Here is a 27,418-nt window from a genome sequence, read left to right on the forward strand (position 1 = left end):
ATTTGATTGATTTAATTCTCATACTCTCCACAGATGGAGCGCAGGAATGCCAGACTCGAAAAATAGATATACATTTACTTTTCTGACAGATAATACATAACAATGTATTTTCAGAAAAAAAATTCAGATCTCTACGTCAACCCAGGCCTAGGCCAGAGGGGCAAAATGTTTTGGTTGGATTTGCAAAAATACTTCCGAGTTTTTTCCTAATTATCTGGTTTAGGTGTATGATACGGACATGTGAGTGATACCATTGGAAAGGGCTTCTGAAGAAAATGACGTTTGAACCATGACTCTATGCTAAATAGGAATGACTCAGTACATTTTTTTAAAAATATTTTATACCTAGGTATATATAGAGGAAGTTCGGGTATTATGGAATACCATTTTTGTTTCGCTTGTAACTCAGTTAATAATTGCACATTGAAACAAAAAGGAAAACAAGTATAGGCCTTACATATTTGGCTTTATTTATGCATATCTTGATAAAGAAGTTTCGTTACAGGGGTGGGTAAAATGTATAATTTGTAAAGAAACAACTTTGGAGGGTAATATGAAATAGTCGGGTAATATGGAATACAAATGCTATATAAAAAAGAAAAAAGTTTTCTGTTGAACACATAATGAATATAGTGACAATATATGAAAATTCTGAACACCAAGCCATAACTGATTGTGATTACTTGCAAAAGTCATAAATATAATGCTCTGCTTCAGGATCGGCACAGTCATTGAGTGCTCACATTAAACATGATGAACGCTGGACCCAAGCTCACCCCTTGTATCATCAGACAATTTGCTGTAATAAAAAATACACTTAGCATTGTTGTCATCATAAATGTATGTTTAATTGCCCAATACCGATAGATATTTTTTCGGAGTACCATACGGAATACGGAATACCATGCTCTTCTTGCGGGTATTCCATATTGCCCTCCACGCCAGCTTGGAAACGAAAGAGCTGTTAAACGCATTCGAAGGCGTATATAAAAATGGCGCTTATCAAACTACCGAATTGTTGTTCTATTACATTTCAATAGGAAAATACAGGTAGTAAACCACTTACCTGTAAAAGTATTCCTGAATAAGAAATCAGATTTTCACGTCTACCAACACAACGAATGTCACAATCATATGAAGACTGACTGTAGAGCATCATGGGGACGTGAGGTAGTAGTTTCTTTCCTCTCCGCTTGGAAGCAACACATCACAGGCGAGCTAATAAGGTATTACATATTATCCGACTATTCCATAATACCCGAACTTCCTCTATTTATATACATATATGAAAAGATGGGTCACCTTCAGACTTTCAAAAATTTCTTCCGACCTGTTTTCAAGATACAAGAACGAAATTTTGCGCACATATTATGTATAAAACAAGTTTTTTTAAAGATTCAGATCCCTACGTGAACCCAGGCCCGGGCCAGAGGGGCACAAAAATTTCGTTTTTTTTTTCGAAAAATCTCGTTTTTTTCTTTCTTTAATTTTCTTATTTCTCGTGTATAATGCGGGCAAGAGAGTGGTACCATCGGAAAGTATATCTATTCTGAGAAAAACAAGGTATGAACCACGATCCTGCGATAAATAGTAAGGAAGCAGTAGCTGTTTGAGTGAAAGTCTAAAATTTACCTCAAAAAGTGGAAATCCTAAACAGGTTAAACGACGATTTGAAAACGGTGTTTTTTTATCAAATAAGAAGGCTGTTCCTAATATTGAATTAAAGGCACGACGTAATTTACGACAGAAATTCTTGCTCCTCTTTGGTAATTCTTCCTGAATGGATTATATTGGGGGGGCGAGGACCCCACCTTTAAATATTGGGGAGGGGAGCAAAAGTGCCCTGCCCCCCCAAAGTCGGCGCCTATGCTGCTATTCACTGATGAAAGACTACCTCGTAAAAGTAGGAAATCACTAATGGTTTAAATGATTTTTCAGAAACGAATTCTTTAAATATATGTGTGCCGGGTTATATTCAACCTACACGAATCGAACTATTTATGGCAATGTAGAATATTTAATTTGAACACTTATAAATACATTATTTAAAATCATGGATATAAAACCATGCAAAATATTTTCGCAAACTGGTATGGTTTTCTATTAGTTTTTGAAAACTAATTGTTGCAGTTTTCTATGAATTAATACGAAATGAATGATAAATGGTTTTATGAAATTTCAAACGAAGGAAGGAGAAGATTTATACAATTTGCACATAGGCATATAAAAGACCCCTATCCACAAAATGGCTGCCGTGTCATTACTCGTATAATCCATATACTCTGCACAGTTTCAGTGGGAAGAACAGCTGAAACCTCTTATACTATATTATTAGTCTATGTTTAAAAACCCGTAATTTGAATTTGTTGTTTGCCGTTCATAGATTGGTTCACAGATGCTTCTGGGCGTTCATTGTTTTGTGTAGGTTATTTTATATACCGTGGTTTTGTGTGTTTGCATAGCAGTAACAATTACTATTCGTCGTAACGTATGTAGTAATCCTATTTACCATTGTTGCTGTTGTCTTAATGAAAATTAAGAATAAGCAATTATCTTCAGAAACAAATATAAATAGTTTACCTGTGAGAATGCAATAGTTGAATGAAAAACGGAACAAACAAACGAAGCTAGTTGTATTTTGTTAAAATTCTTAATTTATGTGTCGCAAATACGGTTACAATGAAGATTATAAGCTATTTGTTCATTCTTTACCTTTTACCACCTTCAGGTAAGTGATCAGATAAAGATAACTGATTTTTTAAAACCTTTTTTTACCATTACTGTTTTGCTACATTTTTCTTTGAACTCATAGGAAAAAATCAGGTGGAAATCGAGTATAGCTAGTAAATAAAAGTGGAAATACCACAGTTAAAGTAAGTGAGTGCATATGAAAGAGGACTGTCCAAGATATTTATTTCAACTGGAGGAGCATTTCTGCATAATGTAGGAAATTAGTATTTTATGTTTACGAATGTAAAGTTGTGTGTCAAACCATGACAAGTCTTATACTATGGTTGAGATGAGTGAGTGCATTTGAAAGAGATCCATGTAACATTAATTTCGACTAAAGTCTAGAGTTGTCCCTTTAGTTTCCTAAAACCTACAAAAAAGCAGTAAAAACATTAAAAGGTGCGGCTTGTGTATAGCCCGCTCCTCCCAGTTCGTTGTCACCGGAACAGGAACAATCACTACTACTACTACTACTGTTACTACTACTACTACTGCTGCTGCTGCTACTACTAGTACTACTACTGTACTACTACTACTACTACTGCTACTACTACTACTTATATCGAGAACAGAACCCAACCAACCACTGCGGGGCTTCTAACCTATTCCTACTACTAACACTACTACTACTACTATTGCTACTACCACTACTGCCACTACTACTACTACTACTACTTCCGCTGCTGCTACTACTATTACTACTTATACTAAATCTTCCTTACCACAAGATTTACATCTTGAATCTTTATAACATGCAATTTCGATTCATTATGCACTAATATGAATCGTTAGAATCACTATGATTCGTTAAAAATCACTGGGGGGAGCGGCTGTACACAATCCAAAGATGCAATAGGAGTAGTAGTAGCAGTAGGAATAAGGGTAGGAGTAGTAGTAGTAGTAGGAACGGGTTAGAAGCCCCTCAGGGGATCGTTGCGTTCTGTTCTCGACACAAAATGGGCATGCTGCTGAATCATGAAATCTTCCGCCTCTTGCAAATAGTACCAACTTCCACACAACTATCCTCGTATTAAACATAACTTTACTACCAAACTTACACACCTAAACATCACATAAGAACTCCAAATCATAATTTCTTACCTCATTTCGCCTATAAATTTTCCTATTTCTTTTTTAAAATAAAAAAACGGAGGGGCAACTCTAAACTTAACCCTTAATTTCCTCCCGGAGAGTGTTTGTGCACAAAGTGGGAAACGTGCATTTTATGTTTACAAGTGACAAATCCTGACAAGTGCTCTAACCTATAAAAGTGCGCATGGCCACCTGCTGTGTTCCTAACCTGACTCAATTTGGTAGCATTCGTGCACTTTAGTGGCCATTTAAAACGGGTTGGTTGATGTTTTCCGCACTGGTTAGTTTTTTGCACGATAGGTTTTATTGCATTTTTCTGGACTAATAATTGTAGCCGTAAAGGATCACATTATTTTGGACGCATATTGTAAATCTATGAAATTATTTAGACATATGCTAATTAAAGGAGTATGTTCAGTATAAATGGTCCAGAAGCACGTAAAAACACAAAATTTACAGGAGAAATGAATGATGCAAGTACTTAGACGTAACAGAACGTAACCAAATCTAACCTAACCTAACTTAAAGTAACCTAAGCTAACCAGAACTAACCTAATATTAGTAGAAATAAGCGAAATTCTATCATTTTTTGGAAAATTATGCTGGACCCATATACTAATATAACATAAACTAACCGAACCTAACCTAAACTTACGTAAACTACCCTAAACTAACCTAATGTGAACAGAAATTACCAAAATTGTAACGTTTTAGAGAAAAGAGCTGGACCCCTTCTGCTAAACATAGGCCTAATTATATAACAGTGCAAAATGTCTTAGGTAAGGGCGCCGGTTCTGGGCCCTCTAATGCTCTTGTAGGTCCGTCATGTATTTTATGAATAGACTTCTATCGATTTTTATATGTATTTTTATTGTTATATGTACTTTTTATGAATATACAATATTTGGCATAATTTGAATCCAATTTGTCTTAAAATCCTCATATATGCCTTCTTAGACCATTGTCTGCAACCAAACACACATCTGAATTCTCCTTCTCCAAAGTTACAGAGAAACTATTGCCCTAAGAGCACAAAAATTGAAGTAAAATATATATTTTTAAAATTTGATGGCTATTCTTACTGTGCACGAAAAATCATTAGGAACACAGCATACAAAGGAAAGAATTCTTACTACAGGGTGGTCCGCAAGTGGTTGTACCCCTTTTAGTTTCAACAGTGTAGTGTTAGTTATGGTAGAATGTCTATACCCAGTTACCTTGAAGTCTTAAAGAGTCATAAACATCGGTATGATCACCATCCATGTCGTAATATAAGTTTAGTTGAATCCTGCGCCAAGTTTTCGCACATGTTTTACGGAGATACTCCTGAGTCACGAAGGTGAAGGCGTGTTCCACAGCTGTGTTATATCGAGTATTTCTTACTTGTTGCTTTGTGAAGCCGAAGAGAGCATTGTATGGTGTCTGAGATCGGGTCTTCTTGGAGGGCAGACAAAGGGAGCTGGTGAAGATGCACAACCTCTTCCAATCCAGTTTTAATTACTCCCTCACTGCAAACCAAGCAGAAAACAAATGAACATGGATAGCAATGTTGCCAGACAATGCTAAGCAATGTTACTAAACAAATTTGGGTAAGACCTAAAACCGTCAGAAAACACAAATTAGGGGTACGCCCTCTTTCGGACAACGCTGTAGACTGGAAATGCTTTAAAATGATATGTTCCGTACTGCAAGGAATCTCTTAACTTTCCTTTGTGTATGAATGCGGGATCACGAAATGGAACTTTAGTTGTGGATTCCGGAAATATTTTTTCTGCTAGTCTATTAATGTTTAGTTATTTGATTTTTGGAAAGATATTGCTACTTTTACTTCTAGTTTTTTTCATATATGGTAGAAACTTTACATTCTGAGAAATCTAGTTTCTCACAGCACCAAGATTAAACCTTAAGTGTTAGATCTTCAAGTTGAAAAGTGTCGGGTATGAGGGCTTTTATACTTAAATATGCTGAATTCAAGTGCATTTCTAAATGCTTCACGATGCTGATTGCACTATATGACGCCATTTTGTTCATCATTGGTTATCGAATAATTTATTTGCTTGTTCGCGTGTCTTTCCAGTGGGGAGGTTATAAAAGACATGAACCTATAATATTAAACTTTTAAAATTCTATCGTATATTTTTATATGATAGGGCAGTATCTTCATTATTCGACTAACTAAAAAAGCACTACTACAGCATTTTTACTTCATTTTTATTGTTTTTTCAAGCCTAGAGGCATTGTAGAACACGTTACGTATGCTTTCACGCCTTTCTGCTAAGACAAAAGGTCGAGGCTGCCGAGAAAGACAGGCTATAGCACAACGCAAAACATGAGTGTGACATCATCAACTTAGTCGGACTCATTTTTCTAGGTGAATAGTGGAATTTTAACTGTAGTTCCTTTTTTCCACTACAGGTTAATTTCAAAATTTCTTAATGTAACAGCAGTAATAGCATGTTTATGAGAATTCTATTTAGAATCAAAATGATTTCAAGCAATAATCTAACACATACATAAGCATTCCCTTTTATTTTATGCATGTTGTTATACGAGCGAAGCGATTTAACACACAGGGAATATTTGGGTCAAATTATAGATCTCTTTATCATTTCCAGTCTGTAGGTAGAAACCAACTTAAGGTAACAAACCTAACAAAATAATTAATATATCAGCTGTGAGTGCCCTTATTGCTTAGACCTTCAGTGCCTTTATTACTTCGGGTGGCGAAAAGGATGTAAAATATTACAGGAAAGATAGAATACATTTATACCAGAAAGTTAGTGAAATATGAAATGAAGTAGCTAATTTAACGTCTTACGTTTATCACCGAGGTTAAGGGAGACAGTGATGATGAGAAATGAACGAATTGGTTAATGAAGAAAGTGGGAGGAAACGATAGGACCTCGAGTCACCAGAAAATTCTCTTGGCCTGAGCTGGGATACAATCATGGACCCCACGCACTAGAGAGTAGAACTTTAAGCACTAAATAGTTTACCATCGCTTCTTACCTGCTTTCTACGAACGCACTCGCTTCTGTGCCCATCAATTTCACTCTGCCCTGCTGCGGATTACATACAATTCTTTGTTATAGTGGTAACCAGGCATAGGTTATTGCTTGTTTTCTGGATGGGCAAATTAGTTTCCACACTCATAATGAATGTGCGCGCAATTGTTTGGGCATGCGGCATAAGAAATTAAATTTGCAGAATCTCTTTGGGAGTGCTTCAGGCAAGAAAAATGAAGTAAAATTTATTGGTTCAATTCGATGAATTATTGTAAATCTGGACGTTTGACTATGAGAAAACAATCTTGCAATAACAGAAAATTCTGCCAACCATCGCGTATCAAGGTCCGTTGTACCTGTGAATTAAGGGTAAATTGATACAGAAAGTATCAAGAATCTTTGCACTCACTTATGTGCCAGTATATTTTAGAAGAGAAAGATAATACAATTACTCTTAATCATAATTATCTGGAATTTATTTATTTTTACATACCTCCCTCTTACTAAGTAACACATACATAGGCCTATTTAAAAAAACTCGTGAAATTATAATGTGGGAGGAGACGGGAGAGACTGAGAATATCCACGGACATGATCTTGTCCATCACAAACCTAGGCCACCGAGCTGGGATAGAGCCAGGAACCCCACGTACCAGAGAGCAAAAATTTAAGTTAAAAATGAGTTTAAATAAAATAGTCAAAAAATTTTTAAAAAACCTTGTTAATTTAACTAATGACACACACACTAAACCAGTCTTGGGAAGTAACGTAACGCAAGTAACGCGTTACTTTTTAAGTAACGTTTCCTAGTAACGTGCTACAGTTTTCCAAAGTAACTGTAACGGTAACGCGTTACAAATTTTTAAGTAACGTACCTAGTTTGCGTTACTTTTTTCGCGTTACATTTCGGATAAGTAACTACAATATATGTACATTTTTTTTCGGAAACAAATATTTCGTTCCTGTAACTACGAGCATGAACTACGTATGTCAGTGACCAACAGTCATTGACACACAGAGAAACAGATAAGTTCGTAGTGCCACTTGCTGTTTTTGGAAGATGAGGACAGCCTCAGGGAAATCACGTGTACTGATTGCAAGCACCTGGAAGATTTTGTCGTAGATTTTGACAGCTCCAAATCAATATACTCAGTGAGTGAACTAGGAGTGCAATGATACCGGTAGTCTCTTGTACTTTGATTGGTGTTGTTTTTATAAAGATAGAGAACGAAAATATTTTACCGTTCGAACATTTGAAAGAATACTTTTTTCTTAAGAGCTGAGGATGATGGTGGACAATGTTTAAAAGTAAAGTGTCTGAAGTGCCCCGGCGGAAAATATCAACAACTAGGGTGCCATAATTAACGATATACAATAAGGGGTTAATATGAATAAACTGTTCTGATGAGCAGGCCGACTTTATTACTAGAAAATAGTCTGCTGATGGTATGTACTATTGGAGTTCTTTCAGATCAGTTTCCTTATTCTAGAGTCCCGTTGATTATAGTTTGAAACTAGCTTTAAAAAGCATGTATCGATTTTAGAGTTACTGGCAAGTTTTGAATCTCCCCCAGTTAATGTGTTCTCATTTTATTAGTTGTAGTGTAATGTTTCTCTATATTCTGTATTTTTAATTAACATAACAACATTATTATTATTAGTTTAGCACAATAATAATAAGCAACCATTTTTTCTAACGCATGAGGATGAGCACGAGTCAAGATTAAACTCGACTCGACTCGAATTCAAGTCGAGTTTTGAGTCAAGTCAAAGGTAATATTCTCGAGTCAAGTTCCGAGCCGATTCAGTTTTTCGCGTCGAGTTTCGAGTCCAGTCGAGTTTGATAAATGGCTCGTTTGTTTTAACTCGTCTTGAAATCATGGCCTGATTACAGTGAAAAACGAAAGCCATAAGAAGCCATAAGAAGCTAAGCAGTAATATGGAATACTTTTAGTGTTTGTCACGAAAGGGGACACTGCTCGTATAACCGCCACCAGGTTATAGAAGTATTTTTTGTGGACGCTCTGTATATTTCGTAAAGACAGTGACTATTTTCTCGATTTATACTTTATTCTGCGACGCATGTAAGTTCTTTTTTCAGTGGGAATTGCTTCATTCCCACACAACTGGACAAAGAAGTCTTTCATTGCTTTTTCATATATATATTTAAGACATTGCTTCTAGTGAGAAAATTTCATTGAGCTACGAAGCTGCTTAGTGTTCCTCCCTGACTTATTATATGCACAGATATATTCTATAGTGGGTATTATATACTCGAAACTACATACCGGATTTGCCTCGACTCGACTCGAAACTCGACCCCAATTCGAGTCGAGTTGGAGGAAATTTTTCGAGCCGAGTTCTCGGGTCAAGCTCAAAGATGTATGTTTCTAGTCGAATTGAGTTTCAAAGAAAGCTCGCTCAAATTCGCTCGTACCCATCCCTACGAGTAACGTAGTATGACATTTTATCAATGTTACATTATATGAAAATGTTCATATGACAAGTAAAAAATTGTCCCTGCAATTATATAAAGCGATTCAGAAGTGCAATAATAATAATAATAATAATAATAATAATAATAATAATAATAATAATAATAATAATAATAATAATAATAATAATAATAATAATAATAATAATAATAATAATAGCGGTAGTAATAGTAGTACTGAAAATTGAAGTAATATATATATATATTTTTTTACATATTTAAAGTTTCGGATCTAAAGTAACGCGTTACTTTTTGGGGCAAGTAACGCTTTATATTTTAAGAAAAAGTAAAGTAATTTGTAACGCGTTACACTTTTACAAGTAACGTACCCAACACTGCACTAAACAGAAGTGATAGATGTACAACATGCAAGCAATGGTATAGATTAAGAGTAAGGATGAATTCACCATGTCAGAAACTGAGTTATAAACATATACGGTATTCTGTTCCACTCATCTTTTGCATGATACTTTTCTATAGGTTAAGGAATCTTACAGAAGTTATAAAAGACGAGTTATTCTCATAAATGGAGTCTGAGTATAAGTAAATAATTTACGTTTCCGTCAAGTCTCGTGTCATGAATAACAATCGAGTAATACTAACAAATTTGGTGGATAAAAGTAATCAAAAAATACTTTCTTATTGCATGTTTTCTTAAATATGCCGTAAGAGATTCTGTATCTGAATTCACACCGCTGCTTAACGCCTTTCAAATAGCCTACGCATTTCCTGCGATTTTCCACCAGGTTTGCCCTGCCGTACCCGCAATTATAACAACTTGTACAAGTTAACCCAATGGCATCGAGTAACGGGTTGAGACTGCTAAAATATGCATTATAAACATAACTCATGCACAAAAACTATTTTCTTATTCACTTGATTTATTTAATAACTTACTATGCATTAACGTGCACAATTATGCTTTATGTAAAAAAAATATTACATGCTAGGAACTAATTTTTATTAAGAAACATGTGCATATATAGACATTATCCATGGTGAAGCTACAGAGTATTCGGGCAATACTCAATTTACGGGAACTGTTAGTAGATAAAAGAAAGCACCAAGTAAAATTTTTATGGTTTGGAAAACAATATGCAATTCCTGAAAACAATGAAAAAGAAACTGAAATTATCGTGATAAAATTTGTACTTAGATGCACCCGGCAACACTGCTATTCATCACTATGGGGCTAGTGATGGGTAAATTCCCAGGAAGATATTTTTCGGGAATGTTCCCGGGAAGATTCCCAAAATGGGAATTTATCCGGGAATTTATGTTTAATCAGAAAGAAAATTGCATTCTATTACTATATTATGATTTTAAAGTTGAATTAATTTTTATATCACAGCATATGATCACTGTTATCGGCAGAGGATTCTTTAAAATGTATATTCTGAACGGTACTATGTTACTTTATTAACACTTTATTATATTTAGAGAGTACGTATAAATGTATATTTATTTACAATATGTTCTATCAATTAAATATGTGCGAAAAAAATTATATAGTAACAGTTTAAATTTATATGTAGGCCTAAGTGTATTTGCTCAACATGACTCTATTACTGATATTATAAACACATTAAATTTATAGATGTTATAAACCAATTAGATGGATAAATGCTAGAAGATACATGTCTCAACAATTTATCAACATTTGCGCATACATATTTATGCTCACAAAATTTGCAAGATACTTACTTATCTTTATATTTTAGCAAGTAACATTGCCATACACGACCTTTCATTCTACCTATTTCTTGAAATTCCATACGTTAATTCACATGTAAAGGAAGTCCGAGTACATCTTCAGAAATTCGAGTCAGAGAGAGGAGACAGACCGACGTCTATTACTAATGGTGGTTTTGGGTTTATTAATAGTACTTCATCTATATTTCTACATAATTCTAAATTACTTTACCAAATGGTTCCTTTTCATCATTTGTAAATTAGTTCTTTGCTAATTTTGCCTGTTCTTTAGCACAGGGGGCCAACTTTTGCACCTACTTTTTTGCGATATTCTATTCCGATGCGGTTGTTTTATGCTTTCATACGTTAAATTACGTTACCAGCATTAAATTCAGACAGCATTGCGGAGCGAGCGTTAGCGAATGAAGACGGGTTAGATTAGGGTGACCAAATCGTCAACTAGGAAAAAGGGGACACCTTTTAATTCTGGATGAATTGTTCCCCTAAATATATTTTTGCCTTTCCGTTCCCTATCTCTCTCTTTCTCTCTGTATCCCCCACAAAAAGAGTAAATTTACACTTTTTAGTTTTAAAACCTATTTAAAAGGTTCTGGAATTAATTAAATAACAAGTATCTATCAGCAACTAAAAAATGAAATATTTAAAAAAAACATTATTAAAAATATATGAGCGCTCAAATCTGTCACCGACAGGATTTACATTACTCTCAGCATCGGATTCCAACTCCTTTTATTTGCATTTTGTTACTTTTAAACATTATTTCACTTAAAATTGATTTTCTTTTTACTTTTACTTTTATATTTCTATACCTTTGTTACCCTTTCGTAGTATGTTACATCTTAGTCAAATCACGGAAACACTGATGACAGCGCCTCAATGCGCCCAAACAGAGAGTAAAAACAGGTTACATTGTTCTTCATAAGACTTTCAGCCCCATGCACTGTCGTCTGTGGAGTGGGGAGGCCTAGGAGGAAAAACAGTGCAGCCACCACATCCAATATCGCAAACGGCGTAATGACGTTGCTCAGTAATTCGACATACTCCAATATAATCACATAGCTTAGAAAAAATACTATAAATTAGGAAGTTTTGGCGATTCGAAAGTTTTTTTTTGTACCGAATGTATGTAAATACGAGACATTTTGGCGTCCCAGGAGAATTTTTCGGGACACCGGGAATGGTAGTGAAAAAACAGGACAATCCCGTTTTTACGGGACGGTTGGTCACCCTAGGTTGGAGCCCCGCATGGCACGTTGTTTTCTATCTTCGTTACCAAGAATTGACTTTTTTTCTCACATAAATCACTTCCACTTACCTTTCCGTTTCGTATAAATCCCCTACTGCCTTAATAAAAATATGTTCGATACTTTCTTGACTACTTGAACATCACTATCAACTCATTTCTTCCGTAAATCATCCTACTTTTTGCTAGTTTTGGCCTCCAATACTAAACAATTACCCTACTTTTTAGTGCAAATGGAAATGGAACTTTAAAAATCATATTATTACTTATATAAAGAACCGTCAAATAATTTTAAAGTTTTTAACCTCCAAATTCTTTAAAACCTAGAGGTAAATCATAATATATTAAAATAAAGTAATTACTCACATGGTTCTTATAATTTGGAGAATAAAGTAAAGAAATGAAAATAAATTCCTTCCCGGGAATTTATAGGCCAGGGAAAAAACCGGGAATATTCCCATTTTTAAATTCCTTCCCACCGGGAATATTCCCACTGCCCATCACTATTGGGCTATTTAAAGCAAGAGGTATACAAGAACAATTATCGAACTATTCAAGACCTGGAAACGAATATTCGCAGTGCCATTGAGAATATTAACACTTTTAATCTTAGTAAAGTTGCTGCCAACCTGGTGAAACGTGTGAACCAGTGTTTGAATCAAAAAAAGGAGACACGCCCAGCATCCGCTTTGGAGCTGGTAACTCATTTCTGATAGTAGCAGTGTTGCCGGGTGCAGTGGCGGCGTAAGGGGAGGCGAGCGGTGCCCTCGCCCCAGGCCCTACTTGTGGGAGGGCCCCGGACGGTAGGTAAAATATAATTACTAAACAACCATGTATAAGCTAAACAATAGCTTAGGGCTTCACTCTCTTGGGGATCCCAAAGAAATTTAAAGGAAAAAAGCTCAATGTAGGTGAAAAATAATAAATCAAACGTATCACTCTCTTGGAGGGCTCTACAAAAATTAAAGAAAAAGCTGAGTGTAAATGAAAAATAAGTAACATAAAAGATTCACTCTCTTGAGACCCTGAAGAAATTTAAACGAAAATATGTATGTGGATTAAAATATGAATAAAATAAAAGTTTCAGTCTGGTCAATATACTTAGCGAAATTTAAAGAAAAATCTGATGAGGAAACTGATTCAAGTGTGACATGAACTTGTGGAAGAGTTTATGCGCAAACAAAGTGTTTTTGTGTACAATTAAAGGCATTAGAGGGAAAAACCCTCGATCTCAAGCGTTCCGGAGATATAGAGGGCTAAGGGGAAGACTGGTGCTCCGATATTTTGCGAATTTTTGAATATGTACCGATAGTACAGGTAAAAGAGTCTTTCAAAAATGAAGAATTCCTTCATCCACGAAACTTCAGTAATACGTCGCCTTAGACATGAGGGTTACAAAACCAAGGAATCCATAAAAATTGTAGGGGAAGAATGTTTTGGAGGGGGAAAGCGAAAATAACATCAAGTCAAATAGGATGAAAAATGTAAAAAAAAAAAAAGAATCGTCGTGCGAACTTTCCAAACATTTATAATTTCTACAATTCGGATTCGAAAAAAAAAAAAAAGAAAATGACAGCCCTTTAAACTTTCCAAATAATTGTAATTTCCGCAATTATCAACCGATACCAATCAAAATTCGAACAAAAATGGGTGATTGTAATACCTTAGAAGATTAGGAATATCAGCATAAATCAACAATAAAGTTCCAAACTGTCGGCCGTTTGTAATTAAAAAGATCTACTTGTCTCTTTCAGCCCTGTGTCAAAATGTGAAATAGGATTGGTAATTTTCTGTCTAGCGATGCTCATTTAAATGAAATCATTGATGATCAACAAAATATAGTTTTGTTATGACAATTACTAACTTACTGCTATTCAGATATTGATTTTGAAAAACTGTTCCAGGAAGGAACGTGCATCTTTCTTAACGGTAAAAGTCAATTTTCAAATATATTCACTCGCAACATAGCCGAAAATCCACAAAACATCAGAGCACCAGCTTTTCCGTTACCCCTCTATCTCCGGAACGGTTGAGATTAAGGTTTTTCCCTCTAACGAAATTCACTCTTCACAAAAACACTTCAATTGCGCGTAAACTCATCCACATTTCGTGTCACACTTAAATCGGTTTCTTCCTGAGTGTAGATTAAAATATAATAAAAGAAAAGTCGAAGTATATTTTGTTGTTTACATCCAAAGGTTTTATGATACAAGTAATGGGGCCCCGTCTGATAGCTTGCTTCCTGAAACGGAGCAATGAAACGTTTGTATTCTTCTCCAGATCTACTCATAGATGTAATATGCCGCAAAAGCACGTAAAGTTTGGTTTGAAACGTGAAAGTCACGTAGTTTAAAAGCACGAGCTGTGAAGGCACTTTCTAATAAATTGGATGAAGTAATTGTTGTGTCTAAGAAGTGCATGACATTTCAACTGAAACGTTTGATATTCGAGGAGATGCAGGTCGTCTTCTTTCAAGCATCCAGTCACTTAACTTAATCGATTTACTGTATTTTTCGTCTGAAGTTCTCCCATATATTGATCGGATCCAAAAATGTCTTCAATCTCAGGATATGAGTTTCAATCAGGCTCTTAATCAGTTATAGAGCTGATTGATTCCATTGATACCTGGCAAGAGAAGAAGCAAAGGATGAACCTCTGACTGCACAGGCCGAAGTGAAGCGCTCCAAAATGAAATTCTAGATGAGATGAGACAACAAATGTATGACTGTTTTACTCATATGCGTGATTTGAACGACATATTTGAATTCCTGTGTTCTATCACCAACTTTGTGCAGCAACTAGATGATGAGAGCGAGGAAAGGCTTGTTGATCTGATTCTGGTTCTGGTTGTTTTGGTTTTGTTCTACCCGAATGACCTGTATGGCGTAAAAGTACTTCAGGGTTGTAAGGATATAATCCGTTCAATAAGGTTTGCTCAAAAAGATAAAGAACACCTTGACTTTTCCCCACAAGGCTTACTGAAATATGTATCTTCAATGGGGCTTGAAGCTTGCAAAAATGTAGCAATCGCTCTTCAGATTTTGATAACACTGCCCGTATCTGTCGCATCAGTGAAAGGTCATTCAGTAAAATGAAGCCGATAAAGTCATACGTGCACTCAAGAATGAGTCAAGAAAGACTCACAAATCTGTCCATTCTTTCTATCGAAAATGAAATAATATCTACTTTGGATTTTGATAGTGAGACTTTCGCAGCTACCAAAGCAAGGTAGGTAGCATTCTGAATGCTGGTGGAACACAGGCTAATATGGTAGTGGAACTATCGTGGAAAGTATTTCATGTTTCAACTTAATAAAATTACAAAAGTACCACAAGAATAATAAAAAGCCGTCAAGATCTGTCAATTGATTGGTGATGGGTGCTAATGGAAAATAGGATGGTACAACCTGTAGTAGAATTTTAATCCCCAATTATTCAAAATATTCAGAAATTTTAGTTATAATATAATCTAATACTTTGTTAATAAGCGATAATGGAAACAATGGTAACTGACAGAATTAGTATAATCAGAAAACAAGTATGAAATCTGGAAACAATAGTAAAAAAGACAAGCAGGAGAGAAACCATTCTAGTGCTTAACTATTCATTGATATTTCGGCAAAAGCAGTAAGACTAAATAAATCATATATTATCACTGGAGAGAAACCTAGTAAAAAATAAGTGAAGAAGACACACAGGAGAGAAATGTATTCTAGCCATTACTTACTGATAGTTCGATTTTTTTGTTTTTGAAAAAAGGTGTTTAAGTATGATCAGCAATGGAGAAAACCGAATGTTAAAGTGAATGGGGCTAAGTGTAGAAAGACTAATCAAATAAAACCTATATATATATATATATATATATATATATATATATATATATATATATATATATAGCATAAACTTGACATGTGAGAAACCATGAACAAACTTAACCAGTTTGTTTAAAAATGAATAAACAAAAATATGGAATGATAGTCCTGGCCCCCAGTTTTAGTCCTGGTCCACTGAATGCGGTTCTGAGCATTAAAAAATAGACAGGGATGCTAAATGGCATCCCAATTTATTTAATATATCCTAGAGTAAGAAGGTGTAAACACACACACCAGCAGGAAAGGGGAGGAGTAAACAGAAAGAATGATTATACAAATGAATGTCAAAAATAGAAATGTATAAATCATGATTGTTCGTGAAGGGGCCCCGCGCCCCAGATTGCTTTACTCTGCCACTGGACAGGTGCATGTAAGTAAACGTTTTATCGTGATAATTTCAAAGTTTGTGTTTCGTTGTTTTCGGGAATTGCATAATGTAGGTAGATCCTTAGCACACCTTTTCATCCACTGAAACATCAGCAATGTTGCCCATTCAGAGTGTTAATTTATAAAAAAAACTACGATTTCCCAAGTTCCCCCTTACAGAGGCCTCATCTGATTAGTTATCGGTGGAAATAAAAAAATATTTTTTCTACTCCGTAGTTTCCAAGCTACCTCAACTAAACAAACTGAAAATTAACGACAGAACGTCCATACGTATGAGTTATGAGTCAATTTACATGTTTTGTAAAAAAAAAAAAAAAAAATACACCTTCGATTACATCTGGCAACACTGTGTGGTTCCAAATGTACTTCAATCGTTTCTTCCTAGTTTAAAAATATATGCATGAATAAGGCTTCATTTGGGTATGACCATTATTCGTGTATTACTTCAGGTTCAAAATTTCTACTATCCCAAACTCCGGGCTGCATTCTATATTGGACACCCTGTAGAATATGTCATGCAATAGCAGTGGCACAAAGCGCACATTCTGTTTTGACTATTAGTTTCCCACGATCCATTTCTTTAATAAGATAAATGGAAACTTCGACATCAACTTCTTATCCAGATTCTACCCATAATTTATAGTGTACACATTCCATTCCATTTCCTTTCTAACTACATAACCCGATATGTAAGTTAGAATAGGGATCACATCTCTTGGTATTGGTTCTAATATGAAATCATGCTCAAGAGTATCAACGAACGCACGAATATCAGCTTCAACATCTTCAAAATTCTCAACTGGAAGAAGAGATTTTAATGGAATGGAAACATTACTGGAACTTAACATAAGTAGACTTTTAAAATGAAGCTTTCTTTCAGTCTCTAGAATTTGGACATAACTTATATAATAATTAGCACCACTCATTTGCCGGTAGTTCCCGAAACGTCCTTCAAGGTTGTCTGTTCGGAATTTTCCCAACAACAGGTAGTCAGTTTTGTAGTTATGAAATACATAGGGTATCATTGGCAAAAATGCGTCCGTCGTTGTAATTAAAGATTGAAAATTTTGTGTTGTTAGTGCATCAGCTATAGGAACAATCTGTCGCCAAGTTTTTAACCACGTGGATACAACGGTGCCGACTTTCCAACATTTATGTGGGTGCGTATCAACAGCGGGACGTGGTGTGTGTTTCCAGTGGAACCTCGATTTTGTTTTATTGATTTCCTTTCAGTTAAAATCTTTTATGAACAGTCATAAAGGACTGTGCTCGATTCTATTCACAATATAAACTGCAGTTCCATTATTCATTGTGGGGACTGCCTTTGACTAGGCCAGAGACAGGCGAGGAAGTGAGAGTGTATTACTTGGTTGCATTAGCGCAAACACATTTGAAACAAACAATTGTGTTTTAGAGGTTAGAAATTTTAACTTCCATCTTAATGTTTTAACTGCTTATTAGTTTTCGATAATGGTAAGTGAGAAATATGTATTTTCTTTGTTTCTTCAAATCTTGTGAATGTCACTTCTGTGGGAAAATCTGTATAAGATAGTTAACAATTAGAGGTGAGTTCACTTTGTACATGTTACATAAATAAAGATTTCGTTAGTAACCTGATAACATGTCATAACTCATCTGTCCTAAAAATATGCACAAAGGAAATTACTTTTGGGGTGAGTGCTTTTCTGTCTATTTTCTGAAAATTGTATTTTGTCAAAACGGTGGGTGGTGGTTAGTGCGAGCCTATAGTAGGAAAACTTACGTTGGCCCAATGATGGTTAAATGTATTGTTGGCCAACCAACTATTCATCTGACCTTCACGCAACATTACTAGAATTGACTGTTTTCTCATTCAAGAAATACGTTACTTTAGCGTTTGCTAAATGTCGCGGAACCGCTCTACGAAAAGCACTTTTTCCTCCACTCGGACACTTTGTTTTATCGTTGGGTAATGGTCGGTAACTCTATCATACTTGATGCTGGTAGACTGCGTCACTGCTCATGCGCAGTGCTTTACCACCATCTTGTATACCAATTACTAGCGAAAGGAGTGTGGTCTTAGAGCTGCAAATTATAACAATTCCTCACAAGAAGTCCCAGAAAAAGGAGTGGGGTCGAAGTGCTTTTTTTTTTTATAAAGTATAATCATACTATACAAAATAATTGTAGTCCGTTGTTTATGAAAACACAAGAGGCCATGCTTGTCGTGCGCGGAGTGTGCTAATGTAGAATGTGTTAACACTAATTAATATTGACATGATGAACACCCATTTTAAGAGAGTTGAGTTGATTTTGAGTTTAACGTCCCATTCAGCAGCTAGTCTATATGAAACGTGGACCTACTGATTAACGTGGAATCCGAACCACATGAGCTCCCGCCGGGAATTGAACCCGGATCTCCCACGCCAAAGGCGCATACGCTAACCGCTTAGCCACGAAGGAGCTCTCCATTTTAAGAGAGTAAAATTAGTAAAGGACATTAGTCACATTAGGTGAGCAACTTACACCCTTCACAATTTATGTTAACCACTTTCACAACTATATAATGACTACATATTTTCTCAGGGGGGGGGATTATTTCACGTGCAGACTTACACGATGGAGTGGACCTCAGATTTGCACTTTGCTAAAGCACTGCAGATGGTTCCATAGAAGTAAGAGATATTACATATATCTGGATTCAGTTTAAAGTGCCGATTGGCTTTGGCTACAATCAGGGCCGTGCCGTGGAAAACAAGCGCCCGGGGCGAGAATGTACGGCGATGCCCCCATACATATATTCCAAGCAATTTTTCCTATCTTTTTTCCCTTTTTCCCCCTTACTTTGGCGCCTGGGATCGTTGCCCCGCTCGCCCCCCAGGGCACGGCCCTGGCTACAATACATTGCTCCTGTGCATGCAAATTAGGATAGGTTAATTCAACTCTTCCATCTAAGTGTGACATAATGCTTTGTCTTTGTATAAATTTATTCGTTAGTAAAGATAGGCTTAACCACTTGAAAAAGGGAAAGTACTGCCAAAATGTACTGAAAACAACATGCTATTAACTTTAAAACATATGATCCTTGTATTTAAATTTTGGGCCAATTGCCAAACCCCCAACTAATTTCAGAAACTTTACCGGATAAATTGGACAATTTGTTTTGATTTTCAGAGAAACAGTGTGTATCATTAAGGTAATTTTTGTTTTGTAAGTAGTGAAATAGGCATTACTCGAGCAGGGATTTCTATCACATTTTGACACATTTCTAAGACATTTTGACACAATACTTTCACTGAAAATTCATTTCAATATGCTGTGTACTGACAGTAATTACTTATATTCAGAATGTGATAGATACTTGTATGTTTCATTCCTTCACAAAAATATTGCACATCGTGTTTTACCTATAAATTTTCTATTTGGTCTGCTCGAGTGAACCCGTACAATGTATGGTAGCTTATTAATTGCCTATTTATAATGTTTTCAGTGACATTGTATGCGGACACGGAAGGAACTGTGATATTTGGCGCAAAGGTGTACTTGTTGTGATTTAGTGTCGCAAGTATCGTTGATTTTTTAAACAACGAGTGTGCATTGTTCAAAGTTAGGCAAAGATACGGAGCACTGAGCACAACAGTTTGTAAAAAGTAGAAAGAGGTTAACAAAGCTTAACTTTACATAACCAACATGACGAACAGGCCTTCTACATAGTGGCGAAGGAAATTGTAGCACTTTTTAACGGTTTTTAACTGGTTAGTGCTTTCGGCAATTTATCCTATATTTTAAACTTAGTAGTATTATTACAATAAACTTAGGAAAACTTCGCCACTAGGTAGGAGCTCTTGTCGCCATGTTGGCTAAAAGAAATCAACAACACTGATTAACCTTTCTTTACTCGCGCCATATTTAGTAACATACGTACTCGCGCGTTTGCTTTTTTCCAACATCGACATTTTGAGATGCAAACAATATATTTGGTACATTTACTTGAAGTAATACACAGGTGTTTATATTATATATAAATTACATATAATTTTACAACATATGCTTTAATCCTGTAGAAAAATGAGTGTAATGAACATTATGTACATTATCTATTGCGAAAGAGAATTAAGTTTTAAAAATAACTGACACTAGTCTGAATATACATTACAGATAACCGTTTGTAAGTATAAGACTGTGTAATTTTTTCTGTCTGTTTCATATAATGGTGTACTTACTCATTTCCACCAATGTAGCATTCAACACACACCTTTTTGCTGTACTCTTTGCATACAAACCTCTGGCATTGGCCACATCTCATACTTGTTGTAGCATTCCTTGCGCGACCACATTGGAAACAATTTCCCATCGTTTTGCTCACACTACCAGGTATGTCCTGGACTTCATTCACAGCAGAACGGTACCTATCCAAAAACAATGAAATATCCTTGGGCAATGATGATAACTTACAAGGGAACCTTCCGAAAATGATAGTTGCAGTGAAAGATGTGACCTAAGTCAATTGAAAGAGTTGTAACAGAGATGAGCATTCCCAAAAAATTAGCTGCCCATAGCAATAGGTTCAAGAAATATAAGGGGTGGAAGTTCGGGAAACAGCAAGGTTAAACAAGGGGGAAAAGTGCAAAAAAAAAGGGGGGAATGGCAAAATACAATGCTGACAAGTGATGTATTGAAAGAGGCTTGCCACAATAGGGAACAAATGAAAGCCACCAGTGGTGTTAACAGTGTTGTCAACTGCAATGAAAAGTACATGTTTTGCAAAGAGCGCTATATGAAGTGACTGCAATATTCAGTGTCAACCTGTCATGTAGAACATAAGATATGACGTGTATAATCAGTGGTACAATCTAACAAAAGAAAATAGAAAAAAAATATAAGTACGAAAAATACGGAAAAGACGGAGTTGGCCATAATGCGCCACATTTGATCACGAGCTGTGCATATTAGAATGAACAAAACAAGAAAACACCAACTATGCAGGAAACCAACATACCTAGAGTCGAAAAGAAAAACGAGTTCCAAAGTTGGCAACACTGGCCATGAAAATCCAGACAATTCTAATATAGTTAGGCCACTCGCTTCACAAAAAGAAAATTCCGGCAACAGGCATCACTCGAAATGCATCAGTGCTGGAGTGATTGAGGCAATGTCAAGTCGGGGAACATGATATGGTTGGGTCGAGCCAACAACCGATAATAGAAGTAGTGAATATTATGTTATGGTTGGGTCGTATGTGGGAATATAAAGGGTGTCCTACCAAAGTTTGTGACCTGAAAAATTTGCGAAACGAACAAAAATGTGACGGATCCGGTTGTACAGGAATGTGCCAATGTCAGGGCGTGATAAAAGTCTGTGAGAAGCAAGTAACCCCAGCATCCCCATCATAGGGCCCCAGGAGCCAACTTCAAACTTTCAAATGGCAACAGGGACCGAGTGGTACCTCTTTTGATAGATCATGGAATGTGAAATAATATCTATAGGAAACATTTGCTATATGCAGCATGGTTTTCAAAATGGCCTCCACAAATATATGTTGTGTCTTAACATGTCATCGAACATTGTGATTTCAAATTGCTGCAAAGCGAAAAGAGATGTTGCAAATCCAATTGCACAGGAATGTACTCATGTCGAGGGCATAGAAAACGTTGTAAGAAGCAAGTCCCCCAGGGCCCCCATCATAAGGGTCGAGGGATCAACCGCAACATTTCAAATGGGAACAGGGGGCGGATGATATTTCTTTGGATAGATGCAACACCGCCTATAAGAAACATTTGCTATATGAAGCACGGGATGACCGCCAAAAATACCTGCTCGGTGACAAGAACAACGTTCATTTTTGGCGGTCATTTTGAAATCCCATATAGTAAATATTTCTGGTATGCCTTGTTACATATTCCAAGATTTATCGAAAGAAATATAACTCGACCGATGATGCCATTTGAAATTTTGAAGTTGGCCCCTGGGACCATATGATGGGGTACTTGGGGGCACTTGCGTCTCACAGACGTTTGTCGCCCGCTGACATGGGTACATTCCTGCACAACTGGATGTGTCACATTTTTTTTTTCGCTTTGAAACTATTTCAGTCGTAGAGTTAGGTATGACACTCTGGATATGTCATATAGGCGGTGATAGTACTGCAGACAGCAGCACAAGATGTTTCCTACGTCACTCCACTTGTGTTTAAAAGAGGATGATGAACAAGTAAGAACGATAAGATCACTGAGAGGGAGAAGATGTAAAAAAACGACAAATGTTTCCTTTCCACAAGTGTTTCCTCCCTGCAAACACTCGCAAGTCACTTGCTTTCCTGCAATTGATTGGTGAAGGTGGCTCATAACATGCTGCTAAAGGTAAGCATTAACCTCTGTACGAATGATCATGCTAAATTAGTAGTAAAGGGTAGTACAACAAAAACATTTGTGTTGATGAAATACGAGAAAACTGAACTTTGTGTAACATATGCATATAATCAATACAAGGAGTTTGGTAATTTCAATGTCAGCGTTTGGAGTTGAAACGAGGAAAGAAAAAAAAATAGGTGAATGCATATTATGTAAAGCGGAGTTCTTTCCAAGTTATGGGTGAGGAAAAGTGCAGAAAACTCAACTTTGAAGGATAAAAACACATAGATGTATGTGCAAGTAGTAGAAGGTAAAGGAACATTTCCCCAGAAGACCAAAGACTCTTTGTCAACTCTTCCGACTATTAAGGTTTTCCCAAATACAACCGCAAACATGCGGAAGAGTGATTTAAGCGTGTTTTATTCCAATGTGTTTTGGCCAAGTTTGGCAGAAAGAAACCTAACTGATGTGCTACTTGTTGATTCTTGGACAGCGAACAAAGACACCAACTTGCTCTACAAGCATGAACCATCCGGAGTGAATTTCAAAGTTGAGCTGATCCCTCCTGGTTGTACGGGTCTGATACAACCACTTGATGTTTATTTTTTTAGACCATACAAGAACATTGTATCCTACGTTACAGAGCTTGTGTTATCAGATACTTTAACATTGGTCCCGCGAGAATTTTCTGAAACTTCAAGCCTTAACACATTACCAGTTTACAGCACGTTTATTCAAGCCTTTGATTATGTTTGCTTTCTACAGGTGTGGATATGTGATAGAAAGACCACCAAAGGTTTCGACACCTCTAGAGTACTGTTTCGAGACATTCACAGGCGATCATTGTACCATGTTTGACGGATTGACAGTATTCTGCTGTTCTCACTGCAAATGTATCTTCTGTTTGGAACATTGTCTCATCGAACAATTACCCGTGCAATGTTGACGAGCATGCACAAATGATGCGAAGGCTAACGCCTGTTGCCGAAATTTTCTTTTTGTGAAGCGAGTAGCCTAACTATATTAGAATTGTCTGGATTTTCATGGCCAGTGTTGCCAACTTTGGAACTCGTTTTTCTTTTCGACTCTAGGTACGTCGGTTTCCTGCATAGTTGATGCTTTCTTATTTTGTTCATTCTAATATGCACAGCTCGTGATCAAATGTGACGCATTATGGCCAACTCCGTCTTTTCCGTATTTTTCGTACTTATGTTTTTTTTCTATTTTTTTGTTAGACTGTACCACTGATTATACACGTCATATCTTATGTTCTACATGACAGTTTGACACTGAATATTGCAGTCACTTCATATAGCGCTCTTTGCAAAACATGTACTTTTCATTGCAGTTGGCAACACTGTTAACACCACTGGTGGCTTTCATTTGTTCCCTATTGTGGCAAGCCTCTTTCTATACATCACTTGTCAGCATTGTATTTTGCCGTTCCCCCTTTTTTTTTCGGAATTTGCACTTTTCCCCCTTGTCCAACCTTGCTGTTTCCCGAACTTCCACCACTTATATTTCTTGAACCTATAATAATAATAATAATAATAATAAAGAATTTTATTGTCGTTAAGCTATACATAGCAATAGACAACGTCAAAATGCGATACAATATTGATACGTAAGTATAAATAAATAATGATATATAACTAAATTAATGATGAAATGACATTACAAAATAAATTAAAATAACAATATACATTTTAAATACAAGCTCAACACGAGATTACAAAATATAATACGTTACACTTCTATTGAACAATTAAAATACTCCTGTAATGAATAAAAGGGCGTTGCAACTAACCAATTGTATAACTTACTTTTAAATCTATCTATATGTTCATCTTTCAGTGATGCAGGCAACTTGTTATACAGTTTTATTCCAACTGTCTCATAACTGTTCAATGATTTGGACAATCGTTGATATGGGACATTTATGAATTTACTGCTTCTAGTATTATACGAGTGGATGTCTTGCCTGAGTTGTAAATTTTGGTGATTACTTTTTATATAGAGGAGTACTGTGTAAATGTATAGATTGATTATTGTCATAATTTTAAGATTGATAAACAAAGGTCTGCAATGAGCTAATTTGTCTACGTTTGAAATAATTCTGATGGCCTTTTTCTGTATTAAAAGAATGCTATTTACATGATAATTGTTACCCCAAAGTAATATACCATACAAAATTATACTTTGAAAAAAAGCAAAGTAAGCCGATCTGACATAACAGTTAGTTATCAGGAACATGATTTTTTAGTTGTTTTAGCAGATATATTACTCTTGAGAGTCTTCCAGAAATATAATTAATATGCTGTTCCCACGATAACTTGTTGTCAATATATATACCTAGGAACTTCACACATGTTGAGTTATTCTCAGCAGGCACTTCTTTTAGACTAAAAGTCATATGTTGAGTTTTATTCTCGTTAAGTAAAAAACCATTAGCCTTAAACCAAATCACAACCTGATCCCAAGTATTTTCAGTTATAGAATTAAGTCTACTAAGATCAGGACTAGTATTTAGGAAGGTCGTATCGTCAGCATATAGTATAGAGTAAGCAGATAAAAAGTAAGGTAGATCATTTATCATTAGTAAAAATAGAAGTGGCCCAAGTACTGAACCTTGGGGTACTCCGTATTTAACTGATGCAATACCAGATTTATTGTTATTTACAAAAACAATTTGTTTACGGTTTTCTAAGTAAGACTTGAATAATCTAAAACTTAAACCCTTGATACCGTAGTACTCTAATTTTTTAAGGAGAGTTGTGTGTTCAACACAATCAAAGGCTTTGCTTAAATCACAAAATGTTGCCTGAACAAAATCCTTGTTTTCAAACCCTCTAATAACCCTCTTTACCAACGAATCAATCGCTCCAACAGTAGATCTACCCTTTACAAAACCAAATTGTGAATCACTAATTAGGTTATACTTATCAAGATAATCACATAACTGCATATGTATCACAGTTTCAAGAATTTTTGAGAAGACTGGTACCAGAGAAATTGGTCGATAACTAGATGGACAATTCTCGGGTCCCTTTTTATATACAGGCACAACTCGTGATAATTTTAAAACTTCGGGGAAGATTCCCTGTGTTAGACATTGGTTAATGCAATGTGTAAGCGGCAGAACAATACAATCAATAACTTTTTTAATTAGATTACTCGACAATCCATAAACATCAACACTGTTTGAACACTTAAAGTTATTTACAATGTTGAGAACTACTTGGGGAGATATATTTCTGAATACAAAACTATCGTGTATAGGATTTACAGATTGTTCCATTAGATTGACTGCTGTTACATCAGGTTTGTCAATATTATTGTGTACTTCATCTACAGAATTTACGAAATAATTACTAAAATCTTCTGGATTGGGGTAAAGACAGTCCTGATTACTCTTAACTATAGAATTAATTACATTCCAAGCTTGTTTACACTTATTAACAGACGATTCGATTTTTGCCGAAGTATACTGCTTTCTCGCTTCATTAACAGCTTGCTTATATGTATTCCTAGCTTTCAGATAGACTGACCTAGTTACATCATTTTTCTCTCTCCTATATTTGTTTAAATGTAACATCACCTCACACTTCATTGAGTAAAGTTGAAAGGTATACCACGTGGAATTATTTTCTTTATGTGGCTTTTTAAGTAGGCTCCGATTAATTTTACAAATTCTTTGTGGGATGAAGATGTCAAAGTTATAGAGAAACAAATTCAAGAAGCGTTCAAACAGTGCATTAGAGTCATTGTAATTCGACAGCAATTGAAACCAATTCATGTTGCAGAGTGAACTCTTAAACTCAGATATTTTACCCTCAGTGATTGGCCTAGAGACAACTATTTTACATTCTGTGGACAAGATATCAACCTCCTTACTTAATAGTGCGTTATCCAATTTTACCCATACACAATCATGATCAGAAAAAGGAAATATTGATACATCACAATGAATTTGACATAAATTGAAATTTATAAATATGTTATCAAGACAAGCTAGACCTCTTGTTGGCTTCATATTTGTAATACCATAATTAAATTGCCTTAACAAATTTTTTAATTCAGCTACACTGTTCTTTGTTGTTGTTACGTCAAAATCAGAGTTTAGATCACCACCTATGACTATCTTAAAATTTCTAAAACTAGGCCTACTCAATAAGTTTAGCAGTTCCTCGAGCCTATCTAGAAAGACTATTGAATTACCGTTTGGGGATCTGTATAGTGATACGAAAACCAACTTAAGACAATTAATAATGATACCTGTGGCTTCGAAATCGATTTCAGTACATAGAAAGTCAAGGTCTAATTTCTTACACTTAAGTGAAAGCTTGTCTCTTACAAAAATAGCTACCCCACCGTGACCACGGTGATTCCTACAGAAACTATTAACAAGTACATAGTCATCTAATTTATTAAACACAATTTCATCCTCTTTGCACCAATGTTCACTTAAACCTAAGACATCTAAATTATTCTCATTCCCAAAGTCATTTAAAACTACATGTTTATTATTGATCCCTTGAACATTTAAATATCCCA

At 35.7% G+C, this 27,418-nt stretch overlaps 1 protein-coding gene across 2 annotated transcripts in view; it reads left to right on the forward strand.

The window, feature by feature from the left end:
- Positions 1–2,308: 2,308 nt before the first annotated feature.
- The window catches only part of LOC145685833 (uncharacterized), a 210,576-nt gene continuing 185,466 nt past the window's right edge, over positions 2,309–27,418 (forward strand). The window contains exon 1 of one of the 2 annotated variants that reach the window (XM_081758424.1): positions 2,309–2,421. Coding sequence is in view for 1 of the 2 variants with exons in the window: in XM_081758423.1 (XP_081614549.1) it covers positions 2,680–2,728 (49 nt within the window). In the remaining variant the exon portion in view is untranslated. The other variant, XM_081758423.1, reaches the window with a different exon arrangement.

This window comes from Thermobia domestica, chromosome 5, assembly GCF_964235325.1.
Source record: "Thermobia domestica chromosome 5, izTheDome1.hap1.1, whole genome shotgun sequence".
NCBI classification, from domain to species: Eukaryota; Metazoa; Arthropoda; class Insecta; order Zygentoma; family Lepismatidae; genus Thermobia; species Thermobia domestica.